This window comes from Helicoverpa zea, chromosome 6 (genome assembly GCF_022581195.2).
Source record: "Helicoverpa zea isolate HzStark_Cry1AcR chromosome 6, ilHelZeax1.1, whole genome shotgun sequence".
NCBI lineage: Eukaryota > Metazoa > Arthropoda > Insecta > Lepidoptera > Noctuidae > Helicoverpa > Helicoverpa zea.
This window is the reverse complement of record NC_061457.1, coordinates 3,013,732-3,033,182: the sequence shown is the minus strand read 5'-3', so window position 1 is coordinate 3,033,182 and position 19,451 is coordinate 3,013,732. Positions and strand designations below refer to the sequence as shown.

At 35.7% G+C, this 19,451-nt stretch overlaps 1 protein-coding gene across 1 annotated transcript; it reads right to left on the bottom strand.

Moving 5' to 3' along the window:
* Window positions 1-39: 39 nt before the first annotated feature.
* Window positions 40-18,617, bottom strand: LOC124631229 (NADPH oxidase 4-like). The gene is made up of 12 exons (XM_047165488.1): window positions 18,279-18,617; window positions 12,464-12,559; window positions 12,066-12,264; window positions 10,931-11,028; window positions 9,340-9,518; window positions 8,088-8,181; window positions 5,051-5,146; window positions 3,753-3,890; window positions 1,458-1,564; window positions 1,242-1,364; window positions 709-1,146; window positions 40-213 (listed from the first exon to the last, which is right to left on the bottom strand). The coding sequence occupies exons 1-12, from the start codon at window positions 18,336-18,338 to the stop codon at window positions 90-92; spliced, it is 1,752 nt and encodes a 583-aa protein (XP_047021444.1). The 5' UTR covers window positions 18,339-18,617; the 3' UTR covers window positions 40-89.
* Between the last annotated feature and the right edge of the window lie 834 nt (window positions 18,618-19,451).

Sequence of the window (19,451 nt, the reverse complement as noted above, 5' to 3'; positions counted from 1 at the left end):
ATTCAAATAGTAAAAGAAGGTCAAAAACAAACTACAATATCCTCTTAGTAAATGCATTGTATTTTAATGAGTAGTTACAATATCACTGTTCAAGAGAAACCCTCGTGTACAAATGTAAACTTAGTTTTACTAGTCTTAGAAGCATTTTTACAATTGCTTCGTAATAATTTCACTAAATTCTTTGGTCCACAGCAATATAAATTTAGGTGGTCCCTGAAACAAAAAAAAACAATGTGGGTTTTCCTTAAAGAGAGAAACATGTAATTATTGAAAACTAAAATGGAAGGGGCCTAATATTGAACCCTGTGGAACACCTAGGGCCTTACTACAAAAACTTTAAACCCTGTTTTACGCTTGTCTAATAAAATTTTGGCTGCAAAATGAACCATATGTCAACGTCATAATTTGACATTTTTTTAGACAAGGCATAAACTGACGTTTAAAAGTTTTTGTGGTAAGACGGTTAGTCTTTAAAAATACAAACACTAACTCAAATATATTTTTTTACTGTTTGTATTATCTTCTAGCTGCCGTTTTAGAAGATCGCTATTGTCATTATTCAGTGTTTAATTACCATTGTCGTGACTGCTTTTTCACGATAAACTCTTGGGTGATGAAACCACTCAAAAGCTTTACTAGATTCCCTAGAGCGCTTAAAATGAATAGTTCTTAAAATAAATAAGTTATTACAATATTCAGCGTACTTACTCTGGATATAAGTGCACCCAATACCCAAACACCCTATCCCAGTGTGGTCTCCCGCGTCTAACTCGACACCCAACCAGAGGATACTGTTTCGCTATATTATAATTATTGTCTTCATCTCCTGACTTCCCGTTACTGGCATGTCTGTTAACCTTCGGAGTTAATAGAGTAACTCTCTCGTCATCTCTATCTCTACTTAAAACGTGACTGAGACCTTTCTCGTTAATCACAACCATATGTGCTACGGGATTAAGATCTTTATTAGTTTGTTCATGTTGTGTGTTTGTTACGTAAAATTCTATGTGCAGTCTATCTGGGCGGTTTGCGTTTCGTAATTGTAATATTGTTTTGTTCACCAGGTCTGCGAGCCATGTTAGCTCTCGTTCGTGTCTGACTATCCAGAGTAGATGGATTCTGCCGGGGTATCGGTTGCGTGGGTTCCTGAAACCATATTAATCATTAAAAAAAATATAGAATTTAATAATAGATTTTAAGGGAAAAATAGTTTTAAATAACGATGTATAATATGTTTTTACAGCAACATATCATGAAGAACAGCTACAAACGGCGTAATCCCAACTCCTGCAGCTACGCAGATCGCCACGTCACTTCGACACACACTCTCCATTGGACTTGAGAATGGTCCATCCACCAATACACTAGAACATAAGGAAGCAATTCAATTATAGAAGAGACCTATCCAAGGAAAGATCAAATTATACTGATTAATGATAGTCTGATTCAAATCTTACCTCAATTCACTCAGCCTTCTTTCCAACAACAATTTCTCTAATGATTCAGTCCAATCTCCCTTTACTCTTATCCATACTACGAAGGTTCTTTGGTATGAAGTAGGAATCTGTAATATAATGATGAGAAATAATAAGAATGAAACAGTATAAATTAGTTCGTAAACCCAAATTCAATGATGGGTTGGTATGTTATAAAACTGTTTAAGACAAAGGTAACAAAGACACAACTGTAATTATAAGGGAATGATGAAAACCAAAAGATATTGAGCTGGTCATAAAAAGGTTCAATAATTATCTCATAGACAAGAGAGACTCTATGCATCTAATCAAATAATAGTTGATGCAAGATATTGTCCTCCATAAACAGTTATATGTATAGGTAAAGCCATCTAATGTAACGTTAGATAATAAACTCTGACCATTTTGAGATGACCCAAAGCCCATTGTCATACGCAAATACGCTTAGTATGATTGCTAATGGGTCAAGTACCTTATATAGTCGCCTAAACCACCCACGAGTTTGTGGCAGTTAAACATGGTACATCAATTATTTTGACTGTAAGTATTGTCTTTCAAGTTAGAGTATAAATAATTCACGACAGGTATTTCTATATTCGCGGCTAAGACGATCGTATATTTGGAAATAAATAATTCTCAGTACTCCATTGTCTAAGATTTAATAAATTTTGTAACATGTTTTACGCGACATGACAGGCTTTTGTAATTTTTGTTGTGGACAAAGCAAATACCTATCATTTTCATTTTAAACAATACAAGGAACTATTATTTTATCCCATCAATAAATTCTATATTCTTCAATAGCCGTAACTTTACATCAAATAACAAGAAAGCATGTACCTAATATTTAACGAAAAGATGTAAGTATACAAGCTGTTGATTTGCAACCGTGCCATATTAAAGAAATTGACGTAATTGTGCTAATGATTCTCGACCCAAATCAACAAAAAAATTGGTACGTAATTTTTTTTTTTTTTTCGGAATTCCGTCAATGTCATCTAGCCGTATTTAAACTTGGCGCGTGTGTTACTGCCCTAAAAACCATGCTGCGCCCTCACAAAAACGCAAACAAAGCATACGCAACGATCATTCATAATTTTCATTCATAAAATTGGATTACTTCTGAAATACTACGACATTACAATGACAAAAAAACCAGTGCATATTAGCTATTTCCCGTCTACTGTAATTCCAATCGATTATTTACGTATTTTATGACCTCCTCCTGAACTATGGCACAAATGCAAATCAACACCTTTTATACTCATTCAGCCATTGTAGGCGTTCTATTAGATATCCAGAGACTATTTATCGTGAGTAACAAACGTGAGTATTCATGTTTTCCAATAAAGCGACACTGAGAAGGTAACACTACTTCTACCAATACCATCATAGTAATAGTACCATCATTAAGGCAAGAAACATTTACTATCTACAATCTGGCTTTTATTAATACCTGGGGCCCGATTCTCCTAATTTTACTTAAGCGACATACGATTCCCATTCCGCTATTTTTTCTTTGAAATAAACGTTTTTAACCTTTTCTGTCATTTAATAATGAATAATTTTGTCTGCAAATGATTTACGATTGCAATATTATTTTAGAGCAAACTACCGTATAGACCAAAATCACCAAAATGGCAGACCAATCGCAAACCAATCGAATGTCGATGTCGTTGGAATACGATTGATCTTATATAAGGGTGCGTCCACATCTGGCGAATGCGCCGCGAATGCGCAGCACGCGAGCCGATCGCGAGCTGTCCGCGAGCTGCGCGCGTGCAGTCACTGCAATAGTTCGGTGCGCCTCTTTAGCGCAACTCACTCAAGGCTCGTATAGAGCGCGCGAGCGGCGCGCGATCTGCGCGCAATCAGTTCTCGCCCTTACAGTTCCGTATATTGGCTCAGTACTATCGAAGATGGCAGACGTCGCGCGCCGCCTGCGCGCCGCTCGCGTGCGGCGCTTAGGTCGCGCGCGAGCTGCGCGCGGGCGGCGCAGAAGCGGCGCACGAACAAAAATGCACGCGCGCAGCTCGCGGACAGCTCGTGATCGGCTCGCGTGCTGCGCATTCGCGGCGCATTCGCCAGATGTGGACGCACCCTTAGTAGCAGAATGCCCGATATGGTTAAAACTGCTATTGCGATTCAATTTCTATTAAAATTTTACATTATTAACTTAGGAGAATCGGGCCCCTGGGCAAAAGATCCGTTGTGGAATCACCGAATAACTGTTCTTATATATCCCTATGTAACGTAGTGCATTGCCTAGCTACATACCTTAACAACAGTGAAGGGATGCCACTCGATGAGCGAGACGTCCAAACACTGCAGTAGCACGTACTGCCCCATTCGACAATGCAGGTCAGGAGGACAGCTCACAGTCAAGCTTATGGTGCGTCCTGCCATGTGGTGTACCTAAAATGTTTTAATAGTGTAATAAAATGGGTAAATGTAATGGAGAAGCGGTTTATTAAGGTAAGGTAATGTTATGTGAGTGAAGAACATTAATGACAATCGAGGTCCTGATGGATGGCAAAAATATAAGAAGACATGATAGCTAGAAACAGGGTGAACGATGAGATACCTGAATGAATAAAGAAAAGTTAGTTTTCTCGTACTTTCAAAATGGACGGAAAAAGATTTGTATATAGTTACTTTTAAAAAAAATTAACTACTAATATATCTGTGAGTTCTATCAAGTTTTACGATTTTGACACAGTACTCAGGACGACGAGTTTCTTACCCCTATTCAAAATTTTCGCAAGCAGATTCTGTCATTTATTAATCTTTCATCATCAAGTAGGTATCAATAACGTTATTAATTTGAAATTAATCCGAGATTACCATCTCATAGATATTAGAGTATCCCATCGAAAATTATAACAGCTAAGGGGAACTGGTTAACTCATTCATCCCAAACCGCTAATCCCATCAATGCGGAATTACCCATGGGACCATAACCTGTTAGCAGGCTGTTGAGCAAGAAATAATGGGGTTGGACACATTCAATCTAGGGCATGAGACTAAACAAAAAAACTAAACACGCATAGTGCTAAACCAAGCAAAATTGATAATAACGAAGAAGAAAATTTAATTAAAGATCCTAGATAACCAAACGATTATAAAGTAGAAATAGCCAATGCAAGCATAAAAAAAGAAGCAGTTGATGCAATTTAAACATACGATACGAATCTGAATTATGCAATGAATTCTAGCGAATCCAATAACCCGTAAACCAATAAGAGGATTATGCAAAGCTTGATCGGTTATTGGATTAAAACTGACCACGCAGGTATTTTGGTAAAAATCTTTGACTAAATGTGAACATAATGCCGTATCAGCCTCATTTGTTGGAGGTTTATCTACTAGCGTTATTTATAGAGCATGGTTAATTATCGTGGTGGAACAAACGGTAGTAAATTACATGTAAGTTGAAACAGTACAGGCTTTGAAACTTCTGTAAAAGTCATTGTTTTTAACCTAATCTGATAACCTACTAAATAACTTGAAGCCTTGAAAAACAACATAAATAAATAAGCCAATTCCAAACGCATTCAACAACAGATTCAACTTACCTCCACAATATTCACTCTCGCTCGATTTCTGGTACAAATCCGCCACAAAAGATCCAAGACATAACAAGTTAATGGCACCGACATCCACAGCCAAGTCTGAAAAGAATAAAAAAAAACATTAATAATTGCTCGTTTTCCGAAAAAAGAATTGACAGACGATTAGACAGTTTAAATGACGAAGATTCAAATCGCAATCTGTTGTAGAAGGATGGTCTTCCAAAACTACTAATTATTGTAACTCAACAATGAACAGACTTTTCGGACTTACAAAATTTAAATAAAATCAAAGCCACCCAACAAGTTCAGTCATAGGGGCCCGAAGGTATAGACAGCTACGTTAGAAGTGAATTCTTTCAAAATAACCCGCTGTAGGAGTTCACATCATGTTTGAAATAAAACTTTTCAAATTCCATAAACAGAAACACAAATGTCTTTCGCGATTTGGATGTAGATGTAGGTGAAAAACTGCAATTTGATAATACATCGTAATTATCATACCGACAAAAAACAAGATATGATAATCACGAGTCTATTGTCCTAATTTTGAACTTCTATCAAATGATCACGTTTAATATGAGGTGGTATAGATTAAATTATAAGTATTAAATCTGGATCAAGGAAATTGACTCCAAACACAACAATACTCCAACTCAATTTATACAAAATAAGTCACGTTTATTTAGAACAAATTGTGGTAGTTAGAAGAAATATTTATCCTTAATCCAAGTCAGCGGTTTGTCATCGTTTCATGACGTCATACACGATATTGGGTCACATGAGTCAATTTTACAATTTTTACAACAAGATTCTTAAGAAAAACTGACGTAAATATTTATGATCCACCACATAATGTGATGATGATGGATAGTAGTTCAATGGCCATGTAAAACTGGATCATTTTGAATGGCTTTATAGTTTATAGTGATTTATTTGAAGTCTCTGAGAATTTTCGGAGTTCTACGAAAGTTTAAAATATTAAAGTTAAAATTAGAGTCTTCACTGTTTTGCTTTTGCCACTGAAGAGTCCGATTTTCAAGATTGTATTTCGAATAGCATCATCACTAATGAAGACTTTAATAGACTTCAGAAAATAATGGAATACTCGAACTAACCGATCCAATACGCATGTTTCTGAAGCATCAATACAATATTTATTTACAAGAAGTGCTACAACTACAAGTACTAATTATGTAGATGCCTATACAAAATGGAATTTAATGGCTCATGTGCCTGACAAAGTGATCAGAATTAGGTATAAATAGCTGCATAACACATACTTATTCCCTTGACAATGAAGAAGGACAAACAACCTTAAATACAGATAATACAGCATGTTTAATGAGCCATAACCAAAACGTTTAACATCGTAAATCTATTATAAATCCGAGCATTTGACTGGTCCCAGCTGGTCAACGAAAATTAGCCTCGCCCTCTGCAATATCAATTTGTGTACCTACAATGAACATTATGCACTCGGAACTATTGTGTGGCATTAAGTCTCAAAATAGAGCTTCGGCTTGTTGCTAAATCCAGTATGTAGGTGAACACATTTCATAATAGGAGTATTGAATCCATTTGTGAACTTCTCTGATTAACTGCAAAGGTAGGAACTCAAATTGATAATGTTTAAGGGAGTGATTAATGTACAATAGATCTAGTCTAACATGTTATAACAGATATCAGGATATGTTACAATATGAATCTAAAAAAGACCATTTAACAAACCTTTATGCTCCACATTAATCTAAACGATTCCAGTAGCTAGGTTTGGGGTTATCGAACAAATACTTCTGGTTCCGTTGTTACTAAGTAACATGGACTAATGTGTGCTAATAATATTATGTAAATACCAAAAAAAATTCAGGCGAAGCTTGTGGAGCCTTGGATGTATCAAAACTTTGTATAAGTTAACGCAAGACTTAAAAAAAACTTGTTTGTCTTTCGAAACACCGTTTTGTTGGATAATCACTGATAACCTATTATACCAATTGATTAAGATCTGTAAATGTGAGTAACGTTACAGAATCAATGAATCATTAGCTGACGATTTAGGGAATGCAAGTCCTGACTGCTGGTTGCAATGCTAATTCAGAGAGAATTAATCAAATCAATGGATTGAAATACATGCGTCAGGTCACACCTAACATTGCTAGCAGTTACGCCAGTCACACTATACGAAGAGATATATTTAGAACATGAGATGTTCAAAGAATCTGTACAAACGATTGAAATCATCAAAAAATAAAGAAAACGTGTCGTGTAACGATCTTAAAATAAAACGCCTAATGCCACGCAGTCTGAGTGCTGATTCCGAGTTTTGACAGCTTTCGCAACTCGATACGTAATTATAAGTCTATTGAAATGAAGAGTCGTATGCTACGTCACATGATTTAGATATGACATCTTCATTCATTTTGACGGTTAATAATGATTACACTCGCAAAAGTGAGCTCAAGTGTAATACGACCAAGTACTGATGACAGTCTTTATTAAATAAACAATTCTAAGATAAGTGCTACGTGATTCAATGGTATGATACTCTTCGCATCGAAAAAGTTAACTTGCAAAACTCGCACTAGGCACTCTGATTCATGTCAAATGTTTACATTCCATAGAAGATTCACTCACATCATCACGACTAGACTCAACCTTCATTCATATTGGCACTCGCATCACTATTCTGAAGTTACCTACATTAACTGAAAGTGCGGGACCATCAATTAGGGAGTATAAAGACATTAATATATGTACTTATTAGATTGCCCTCGCAGACGCCCTCAGTTCTCGTCTGAATAGGAGTTTACTTAAGGTGCATTATAAGGGTGTCCTCCCACGAGAGCTGTGTGAAAGGGTTGCCTCAGACAGACTCGGTTGTAAAGGCTTTTACGGTGTAACGTATAAATCAATCTTGCCATCTTCCGCATAGGTTTCTAACGTGTAAATCACTTTTACACTAATAATAGCAGTATTATAAGTAGATGGATCTCGTAATTTCGCTAAAAAGAAACCATTAGTATTACATGAAATTAGGACTCACCTTTGATTTGATGGCAACGAATCTTGGAGTATTCTCGTTTTGACTAAAGTTTAGACTAGTTTCGTTTTCAATGACCTCTTGTTTTAGAACACCGCTGAAATTCATAAAATAAATTAAATCAGTTTATCAAAAGCAGGTCGAAAAGCTACTTTCCGTTCTCTGGTATAGGCACACAACTCTGTTTGTGTAAATACACAGTTAATACACTTTGCCAGTTTCAATATTATTGATCCCTGACACGTTTTTGCAATAAATAAACTGTAGGACCACAACTAAATATGGTCAAAGCTACCTCAAAATACAGTCGGGCATGATTCATATTTTTAACTGAGTCAGACTCACGCCCCGTCAAGCAACCCATATGCTCTTCACGGATAGTGAAATTTTCATCCACCACCATTAAAATTAAAAAGCCTTTAGATATGGTCTGGTCGTACCATAGGGTTTAAAAGTCTGGGTTTTATGCGACCTTGATTTCGGATCTTAGGAAAGCATACCTACTTGCCGCTTGTCTTACTCATATGTATGGAAGCTGAAACTTTGTTGCAATTGTGCTTACAGCGTTAGAGATAGACATTTACGGCTGTCAAGTTTTCTTTACAATTGTCATAAAAAGATTCCTAAGGCTTCTTTGTATTGCTTTATTTACTCTCAACCGTTACGTTGTAAAATTCAAATGTATAATTTAAATATGTGGTGGCCTAGTGGGCAAAGAACCAACCTCTCGAGTATGAGGGCGCGGGTTCGATTCCAGGTCAGGCAAGTACCAATGCAACTTTTCTAAGTTTGTATGTACTTTCTAAGTATATCTTAGACACCAATGACTGTGTTTCGGATGGCACGTTAAACTGTAGGTCCCGGCTGTCATTGAACATCCTTGGCAGTCGGTACGGGTAGTCAGAAGCCAGTAAGTCTGACACCAGTCTAACCAAGGGGTATCGGGTTGCCCGGGTAACTGGGTTGAGGAGGTCAGATAGGCAGTCGCTTCTTGTAAAGCACTGGTACTCAGCTGAATCCGGTTAGACTGGAAGCCGACCCCAACATAGTTTGGGAAAAAGGCTCGGAGGATGATGAATTTAAATATGTGGAGAGGAACCGTTAAGGTATCCTATAAATCTTAAGCAGACAGATAATTAAGTATTGATGTAAAAAAAATATTCTGTCTAGATTTTTAAACGAATCTGCCTACTTTTGAATCTACCTACTGATTTATTTCTTTATGACTACTAAAGACTAAACCATTAGAGCTTACCTCAACGGATGTATAATAAGTAGCACGATGAACAACACATATAATTGATGTGTATACCAGAAAGCGTTGTAGACCCTTCTACGAACGATTCTCGTGGACGTCAAGCCCATGCATAATGTAATGATAAGCATGGAAACGCCTGTCAAGCCCACCGTGCTCAATAGTAGGTTTAAAGGGTTCTGAAAATAAACAAGTTATAAACGCCAGGCCTTTGTTGCTCGGATTGCAGAATATTTAGGTTTAGCTAAAACTGGAACAATAAATTATTATTTACAAAATGAGAAACTCGGCTACGTCCTAAGAGATAGAAACAATTTAACAATCGCAGTTAAGGGACCTCATAAGAAGATAAGCAAAAGTTCTATACGGCATGCAGTCCCCTTATTGCAATAGTTCAACTTGTTTATATATTTTTATTCAACAGACAACAGATTCTCAGACTGTGCAGCCAGATAAAAGATCTGCACTGCTATCTCTATCTATCACTAGTTATTACGTGGTTATTCATTTAAAATGTTCCATTTTCTCCCTAGCAAGTTGGATTTCAATTATTTATAGATTTTTCAGGATACAAACAGCAAACAAAGCTACATTAACAGATTCACCGTCTGTACCAGATATTTTACTTAGTGATAGAGGTCTGCTATATTATTGGATCTTCAAAGGCTACAATATTTGTAACTAAGCGGGAGAAGGTCATCAAGTCATTTTTATCATTAGCTGTAATCATCTTCCTAACAGACAGACGTTCTAGGGTCACTATTATTATGACCTAAAGGATGGAGATGACGTAATACCGACTGTGGGAGAATATGATAGCAATCTGGGACTGTTGAATGTTAATGAATAAAATAAATTATCATGCACCTATAACTTTGTATATTTAAATATATTCAATAACTATTGCAACACTTTATTTTATTTTCTCTAATGATCTCCTTAGAAAGATTCTATAAACTAAGGAAACAAAGAAAGGGCAAATATCTATATTATCTATATCTTCCATATAATTGAGAATTACGCTTCTATTCAACAGGCCCAATTAGTAAACTGGTAGTTATTGCGGGGTAGGTACTATTCATTGCAAATCTAACGGATATTGCCCATAGAGTGCAGACTTTCAATTAAATTGCATTATGAAGTCTAATTTATCTGGAATGCTATCTAGAATTATAGATTCATTTGTTGAAGTACATTAATTGGTCGACATGAAAGTTAAATTCATTAATTGAAAATGTAAATTCCATTAGACTTGCGTACATGGTTAGTAAATGTAAATTCTATTGACCCAGAATAATATCTTCTCTACAGAATGGAACAGGGTATGTAGTATGCCTCAATTACACCAAATAAATAACTTGGTCATGTAACCCACTCGGTGATTGGTTGTTCAATAAGTTACTGAAACTGCGGCACATAATGTCCCCACAACAACTGCTAATAACTCTTGTCTCCACACAATAAGTGCACGGCCCAAAATTGTTCCAATTACAACTACAATCTAGAATCTAGAACAATCGTAACAAACCACCTGAACAGTGATTACGTAAGTCTAAGTCCAAAGCGGATAGCCTAAAGCTGTCAAACTAACCTCGTTTCTGTACTTCGCGAAGTTAATCTCAGCATGTTGTTCGTCGTACCCTCTGGAGAAATTCCACAAGTTCACCAAATGGGAAATGGAATGTACAACTGGAAACAATATGTATAGCTACACTGTTTGTCGGTATCGCAGGTGCTAGAAAGCCAGTTATAAATCCTACTACGGAAATTGTTGAGGAACTTTCAAGTAAATAATGGGCAGAGTTAACGATTAAGGCAAGGGAGTTAATATCTGAAAAAAATCTGAGCTTCAAGTTTCGGTTCAACAAATATAGGCAACTTTTTGTTACGTTGGAACTACTTACTGTAATTTTTTAAAGAAATTCAAAGAAAACTTCGTGGAAGCAGTTTCAAGTTTAAAACAAAAACAGTTTGTTCTTATACCAGGAAGGATCGATAAAATGTAAATGGAGTGCAGCAAATAAGTAGTCTTGTAAAAATCTCAGACCACTTGCTTGAGAATCTTAAATCATTTTCTATGTAAAGCGCAGCTAAACTGAAAATTTACGAAAGTACCGCTCACGTTCTAGTTCAGGAACAAAAGCTAGAAATCCTAACAGTGGTGTTGGCAGCCATTAGCCTTCGTCTCAACAACTTAATGGTGCTCTACATACGCGTAGGGCTTTAACGACCCTTCCACCATTTCCAATTCGCTTTGTGAATATTTAAAAAATGTAACCCATTGAGAAACCCCCCTTTTTCAGTTCCTGGACAGGTCTGGCTAAAATAAGACCCGAAATTATAAAAATAATCCAAACTGCTTCCATTGAACTTTCTATATCGATCCTACGTTCAATTTTATATAACCCAGCCAGATGCTTGGAATCGTTTAAAAGTTTTCTTAGTAATAATAACAGTATGTAATTCTAACGATTCTTGCCTAGCTTTAACTGAAAATACTTTCAGACTTTGTATATTTATGAAACTCCTCTTTTACTCAGCAATGCAAGCTGTTTTTAATTACATTCCTTGTTACGTAAACACGCATAATTTAAAGAGAAAAAAGTCCTTCATACTTATGTTAAGAGTCTTCTTTCTTGGAGAAGTATTGACTTTCTTTTGATTTCTTAAAAAAAAAATAGTTTAATATCTAGTGATCATACTAATAATAAGAAAGAAACACTTACCAGCAAAAACTAGTAGAGTTATTGCAACAGTCATATGAAAACTCTTCGCTTTTTCTAGCCAGAAAAAGAATAAGCCTGGCCATAATCTTGACAGGACCCTATACAGCAATTGATTTAACTTCTTGCATAGAGGAAGTAGCACCAGGGCGCAACATAAATTTATAACAGTCGCCGTACCACGGGAGATGCATAGTCCTAACTGAAAACGAAAAAAATATTAAAAAATATCGCCGACGAGGTTTATTCAACCTTTTTGCAGTCTGTATGTTGAATGCTGGCAGGTGAGAAGAAACGCCGTTTTATAAAATAACAAAGTTTTAAAAACACATGGATTTTTCTTTTGCAAGGTTCAAAGCAAAGTTGTTATGAGTATACCTACTAATTTAAATAAAACTTACCCCTAAAATCCTTCTTAAATAATAAAACTGTTGTCCAATATTGTAATAAATAAATGTGTCGTAAAAAAGATATAGAACTAATGAGATCCATAATATCTGAAACAAAGAAAAATACTGTGAAATCTATTTGCATTGAAACAAGAAATGTAATTTCCCTACTTACTACAGAAATTACTGTCGTCAAAGCAATGGACTGGATAATTTACAGTGATTTATGAGTCAAGAATGAGACAGTGCGGCACCAAACAAACGTGCCACGGTAATCAGGTATTTTTAGATTCTTTGATTCACATTTAGATTAAAAATACCTATCGACTACACGTTTCCAGTAAATAGAGATGGAACTATAGGAACAGTAAGTTTTATAATCAAGGAAATGATTTCGTTTTTCATTGGTCGATATACATATTTCAGAGGATCACTTCAAATGAAATGACACGTCATTTCAAACCTAGTAAAAAGCGCATAAAATGTAAGTACGTTGCATCAGTTTACGTCGGCGGTCGGTGCGTCGGAAGTGTAAACGAACGTATAGCTAGCCACTTCAGACTCTATTCAACGCCTGTGCGTAGCCACGGCTTTCTATACAGCCTTTGACAGCCGTGTTGTGCCTACCTCCATTGAACAAGTGAATGGACCCGATGACAGTTAAGCGCAGAGTGTGGGCCTGCATTAATTAACGGATGTCGAACGTTCAAACTGAATGGCAGAGATGTTACATATATTATGGTAAGTGACAGGATTTGTGTCTATGGGCAATGCTTGGAACTGAAGATAAATGATCTATAAAATGATGCTATGGACATAGGACAACGGCCTTTCGTTAGAGTATTGGCTTCCTAGATCAGCGATTTTAGAATTTTATGGCGGAACGTTTTATGATTTTCGAATGATGTGTAGTGTAACAACATAACAAGCTCATAGAAATCCAACCGGAATTCAGCTCTTGTTAAGCTTATTTTATTACACAATTTAACATTTGTAATAAAAATCCCTAAGCCGTGAAGTAAAAGACTACATTATGTTTTGATAGTAGATCGGACAAATACATAGATCTTATACATCGGTTACTTCAGAGCGTTCGGTTTACATCTCCATTCCGTTTGAAGATAACAAGTTAATATAGAAACAACGTTACACATTGTACTGAAATAAACTAATAAATGTATTGACGTTTGAACTTGACAGAACTAGAAGTAATAAACTAACATTATTAACCATTGCTAATCTGCGCTACTGAGCAGAATCTGTTCTTCACGGTCAGGTAGAAATATTCCATCATCTCATTTATCCAAGTACGTAACTAAAAATAAATAATATACTCCAATTTTTATTCATTAATGAAACATTTTTCCAACGCCTGCCATTTTCATCAACATCAATTTTCATAGCAGACTCCCGAATAACACAATTATAGCTTAACCGCGTTATCGATTAAATTAATTAAGATAAATCTGATTAATGTGACCAAGGCGGTATATGGGGGACTCATTCCCCATCACCTTTGAATGTACCTACATTCGCTCCTATAGGTACCTACATACAAACTCCATACGTTATACATAGGGGATAGGCTATAGATGTATTACACGTATGAAGGGTTTTTCCTCCTGAGTGCATTAATCCATCTTACATGGAATATGGGTGATGGGAATTGATGGCTATCAATCATCTTGTCCTTAAGGATTTGAATATAAGGGTAAGTTTAATATCATCGATTTACATTAGATAGGTTAGGTACTAATGATTATTTATTATTAGGTACTATTGAAATATTATACCTGCACTGATCGGTACCTACCTGTACAGGTTTATCTGTACCGGTAACCTGTTTCTTTATGTAAGCACCCTAAGGCAGCATTAACGCGAAACGAGGATTTCTTAGAATGAGCTATCAGAAATACAAACTCATCTCTATAATGCATAGGAAACAAATCTTCATTATGAGTGGACTTCCTATTATAATCCCAATGACGCTCAGCAGGCCAATTCATCTGTTATTTATTTATCTTGCAATCTGCGAATAAATGATGTTCCAAATGGCAAGAAACATTTGCAGTAATATTTCAGAAATGCAAATGAGTAATTACAATTTAATGAGTCATAGTAAACCTGAATTCATAGCGTAAACAGTCTGTCATTTCTCAGACCTAGCATAAACATAGAACATGTGTAAAGTATTAGGAACTGGATTGTAACAATATTGAAATCTAATCCTCTTGTTTGAATGAATTCCGGAATTTGGGGCCTATAAACTAACTCTCCCGCATGAAACCTGGGCAGACAGCTAAATTTCAATAAACCGTACCACCTGAGTGATTTCATATTAAAAGTTATTTTCAGTATTTTCTGTACTCATATCTCGGAATTTGCTTTTTGATGATTCATGGACGCCTCGCTCAAAACGAGAAAATTATAAAGTTAAACCTGCTACTTGAGTTATAATTATAGGCATGATAAACAAACGGTTTAGGTTGTCCATCATCAATCACATTGTGCCAAGAATCAAGGTCTAGGTCGGGCTGAAACAATGGCTGTAAGACAACCATGATATTGAGACTTCATATAGTCGATACTATAGACACTGGTCTAATCAGTTACTAGGAAACGATATGCGCATTTCCTTAGTGTCGTATCAAAGTATTATATAAGAATTGTGTGTGAAAGCTAATTAGTTACTGTTATTCTTCCTAGCGACATTCCTAGGGGTCCAAAATCATTTAATATTTTGTACTTTTTCTTAGCAGATCTTTGCAGAGTGAATGGTGTACCTACGAGTTACCTAAGTAAAACTGTGCATCAAAAATCTGTGATCAAAGTAAACACTAGACTGAAAAAATTCAAGATCAATAAACGTGTCTTGAAGACGTTTCTTTAGTTCTTTATAATATTACATTCTAATTGCATGGAGACTGCTTCCTCTGACGAGTGAAGGGTTTGAAGGAGTGAAAGGATACGCTAAGGGAAATGAGAATCGTGTTCTCAATCGAATTGAGTTGCGTTTCCTTAGCGTTGCACACCGACTAATGTATCCGCCTTCTTTGAGAATAGTTTTGCTGTTAATATTTCATATCCTAAGGAGAAAATTACAAATATTGCCAAGATTGGAATAGTCATACCACTATATTTACTAAAAGCAATCCTTGAATTCGGCATATCTTTTTATTACATCGAATATTGTCGCTAATTATTAAATTTAATTAAATAATTTAATATTTGGCCCTTTACTAGCTAAAATGCGAGAATCATAATCCAGTCCATCCTAAGACGGAACTCCGCTTATCCATTTACAAGAATTATAAAAAAAATCCTATCTATCCGTAAAAATCACGGATTCTGCCTACGTCATAGACTTCATGAATTGAAATTATTTGCTGAACTAGGTTAATATTAGCAATTCTGCCAACAGCATGACAGAGCGCTTAGATACCCAGGTGTTTGTTGTTTTAATAAGCGTTGCCTTATTTTAGCAAAAGGTCAATGTAACGTTATTTTTAGTAGATACGATACGCACTTCATGTCTATCATATTACATAGGTAGCTATTATATTAGGCCTCATTTTATCTTTATGCACGAATTTTATTAGCAAAAGTAAGTGTTAACTGACCTGTTGGCAGAGTCATCAAATCCATAAAAAAAATATTGATAGCTTATGCCCCACAACGAAACGAAATGAAACATCGCTACACTATTATGACAATAGAGCCATAACATATTACCTATTATAAAATACCCATCAGATTATATAAATTAAATTATAACTACTAAATTCAAATTAATTCAATAACAGGTCGTGTCAGATAAACAGCTACAGTTAGTTCATAAAGTTCACAGGGCGTTGTAAATTGAAATCAGATTTAATGTTAACACTCGGCTACACAAACGCAAATCATGCAATGATCATAACTGCATGATTGATTGTACTCCAGTGGTTACAGCTGATAACTGGACCGAATAAATCATTTTTATTGGATTAACACTAGCGCTTTATGGCTCTCGTAACGTTACGCGCTTTGTTTGAGCTTAAATTAAATAATTAACTGAAATGGTTTCATTGGGTTAGTATTTGTGAGGGATGCTCGAATTCTGCACTGTCATCCGGTTAGACTGGAAGCCGACCCCAACATAGTTGGGAAAAAGGCTCGGAGGATGAGGATGATTTGATTATTAGAAATAGCAGTTTGTACCTACTTATTTCTCATTTTTACATGAAAAACGTAAGGAAAACTAGAACACGGATTTTGTGTACGGCAAAGTTTTAAAGTTTGTTTAACAGCTTGCAGTGGATTTTAGTATTTCTAAGTGACACTCACACAACTATCCTTTTCAGTTGAGTCATCTAATGTGACCGCTGTCTGTAATCGAGTTAACTGTCAACGCGTGCGCACAGCGATAAACGATTTACACTCACGCGCATCTTAATTGATGTTAAGTATAATTTATTGTACGAACTGTAAACTGCAGGTTTATAGCCTGAGTTTATTTGCTTCAACCATTACTGCCCACCCGTGGATCTATTTTGACCCAGATATTATCGTAAGAGGAGGCCTGTGCCCAACAGTGGGACGATGAAAAGGCTGATGATATTGAAAGCCGTATAAGTCGGTAACTATGTATGTGTGAGCAATATCACTTGACCGATTTCAAAAATTCTGTCACTGTTGGGAAGGGTATCCGGGTACGGGTAGAAGTTGATCCCCTCGAGTCGTGGGTGAAACCGCGGGATACAGCTAGTTTTATTATAAAAGCAAAGTTCATAAATTACACTACGTGCTTAAGGGCGAGGCTTAGAAAGCTCTTTGTAGATGACTTTCGTCTTGTCAACTACGAGACAAGCTGGTTTCAGGTTGTTTGGAATACCGATTACAATGAATAGGCCGAAGTAATTGGTTAAAGAGTTTTTTGAATGATAACGCTTATTTCAGAGCTACTGCCGATTTTAAAGTTTTCTTTCAATGTTAGATAGAAAGTACTTTTTCTGAGTTAGTCAGAGCTAGTCTTTTTTCTTTTGGTAGTAAATTCGCCTTTGGGACTTATACCTCTGCAGAAATTAGATACATATAGTTATATAATGTGCCTATGTTATAAATATACAAAGTATGTTCATATAGAACATTTTGAAGAAGATGAGCATTTTCACCCGTGAATTTTAGTTTTGTTCTTTATTGTAGTAAGTTTACAGCCACGCGGGGCTAACAAACTGCAAGAGTTTGTACTTTACCGCCTGACCCAAATACTTTTATTTGTCCTGCATGCTTTTGTTGCGTATTCTTGTTATACATACCTACATAAAGCATAACTGGTATGGTTGAAAGAAAAGAACCGGTGCAAGGACGGTTTTTAACATACTTACTGCCTTTATTTAACATAATTTTTGTGTTTCTAAATGAGTAACTAGGTAAGCAAAAATAATGAGTACTTATTCGTGTTAAAGACTTCTTATCAAGTGTTACAAAAAGTCCCAATTAAGTTCCGATCCATGCAATCTCAAAAGATTCAACCTTCAACCGGCATCTGGCATTATAAATTAAGTTGCAGTCAATAAATTCGGGACTTCAAAATTGCACCCTTTTCAATGCGTCCTTAGGACGCAGGCGTCTTATGATAGGACAAACAAACGAAGTAATGTTTAGTTTATATAAATAACTATTGAATAGTGACCGTGAAGTTGAGATCATCATAATTCTGAGAAATAAGCCTCACGTAACTATTGCTTTCTCGATTGACGGGGCAAACAAAAAAATAAAGGACGAACATAGAATTAAGTTTTAATAAATGGGAAAAAGTTTTTTTTTTTTTTTTAATTAAACTTACCAAATAAATACGCCTCTTCACACATTCAAAACTGTCGCTAATTAGTGATGTTAACTTCATTTTAAATTAATTCAATACTTTTAAGAAACTTGAAGATGCACAATTTCTTTTTATTTTTATCGATTTCGAAATTTGATTTCGTGACAAATAGAAGAAACATTTTCGCGCTCTTCTTCGTTCTTTTTTTAATTCACTGTAAGTTTGGCTTTGACAAGCAATTCCATGATGCCAGTGTTCGCGATGTTATGGCTAAAACGTGCAGCATGTGACTGCCGCGATGTAATACGTGCGGCGAACCGGCCGGCCGACGCGGGAACGTGTCGCCAAAACCCGCGCTGAGATTTCATAGGTCAACGCATTTTAATCCTCGTAAACGCGTTAGGTACGCGTACGAGTTTAGCTACATAATAGAGGTGATTCGAATTGGAATCTTCTTAAGGATATCGAGAGAAAACAAACTTAGTAGTAACAATAAACTTTAGAATTCGAATCAGAAATTTCTCACAATTAATTTTGCTGTTGTTATCAATTATTTTTAAAACCAATTACCCAGTCAATATATTAATAGTAGTATAGTAGTAGTAGGAGCCTTCGACAATTAGAGATTTAAATTAATAATAAACGTTTTCTTTCCTTAATACGAGAATTAGTAGTCTTCTCAGTTGTAATATAAGCAGTACCTAAGCAGCTATGTTGTAATGCAGTTGTAGTACCTAAGTCTTTATTAGCATTATCATTAACATTCTCTAACTTACATAATTATCACTTTTAACATCACTGATTATACACACTGGAAATAACTAGATATTGATTCAATATTTGAGTTTTCAATATAACGTGCGTAGTTAACCTGGCCACTAATGTGTTATGCGTAAAATATCAAGAGTTGGAAACCAGTAAACATATCTTTCTCGAATTTCAACGAAGTTAAAATAAAAGTTGTAGTACTTAAGTAGGTAACAAACAATCCGCCTATGGTGCTAATCATGATTCGATCGTAACTTGCTATTGTTATTTAACCACGCATCTTCCTAGAGACTAATATATTTATTTTTTATACCATTTAAATTATTTTTTTATATCAAACACAAATCGAAATAACTTTTTATCATAAGTTGGCAATGCCGAAAGCACGTGCTCTTGAAACGCGCGTGGAACAGGGCGATTATGTAA

Excerpts from the sequence above, each read along its gene's own strand:
- LOC124631229 (XM_047165488.1), bottom strand. The coding sequence starts at position 18,338 with ATGAAGTTAACATCACTAATTAGCGACAGTTTTGAATGTGTGAAGAGG. Across the intron at positions 12,560-18,278 it reads TGAAGAGGCGTATTTATTTG|ATATTATGGATCTCATTAGT; the intron begins GTAAGTTTAATT and ends TCTTTGTTTCAG. Across the intron at positions 1,365-1,457 it reads AGAAGGCTGAGTGAATTGAG|TGTATTGGTGGATGGACCAT; the intron begins GTAAGATTTGAA and ends CTTATGTTCTAG.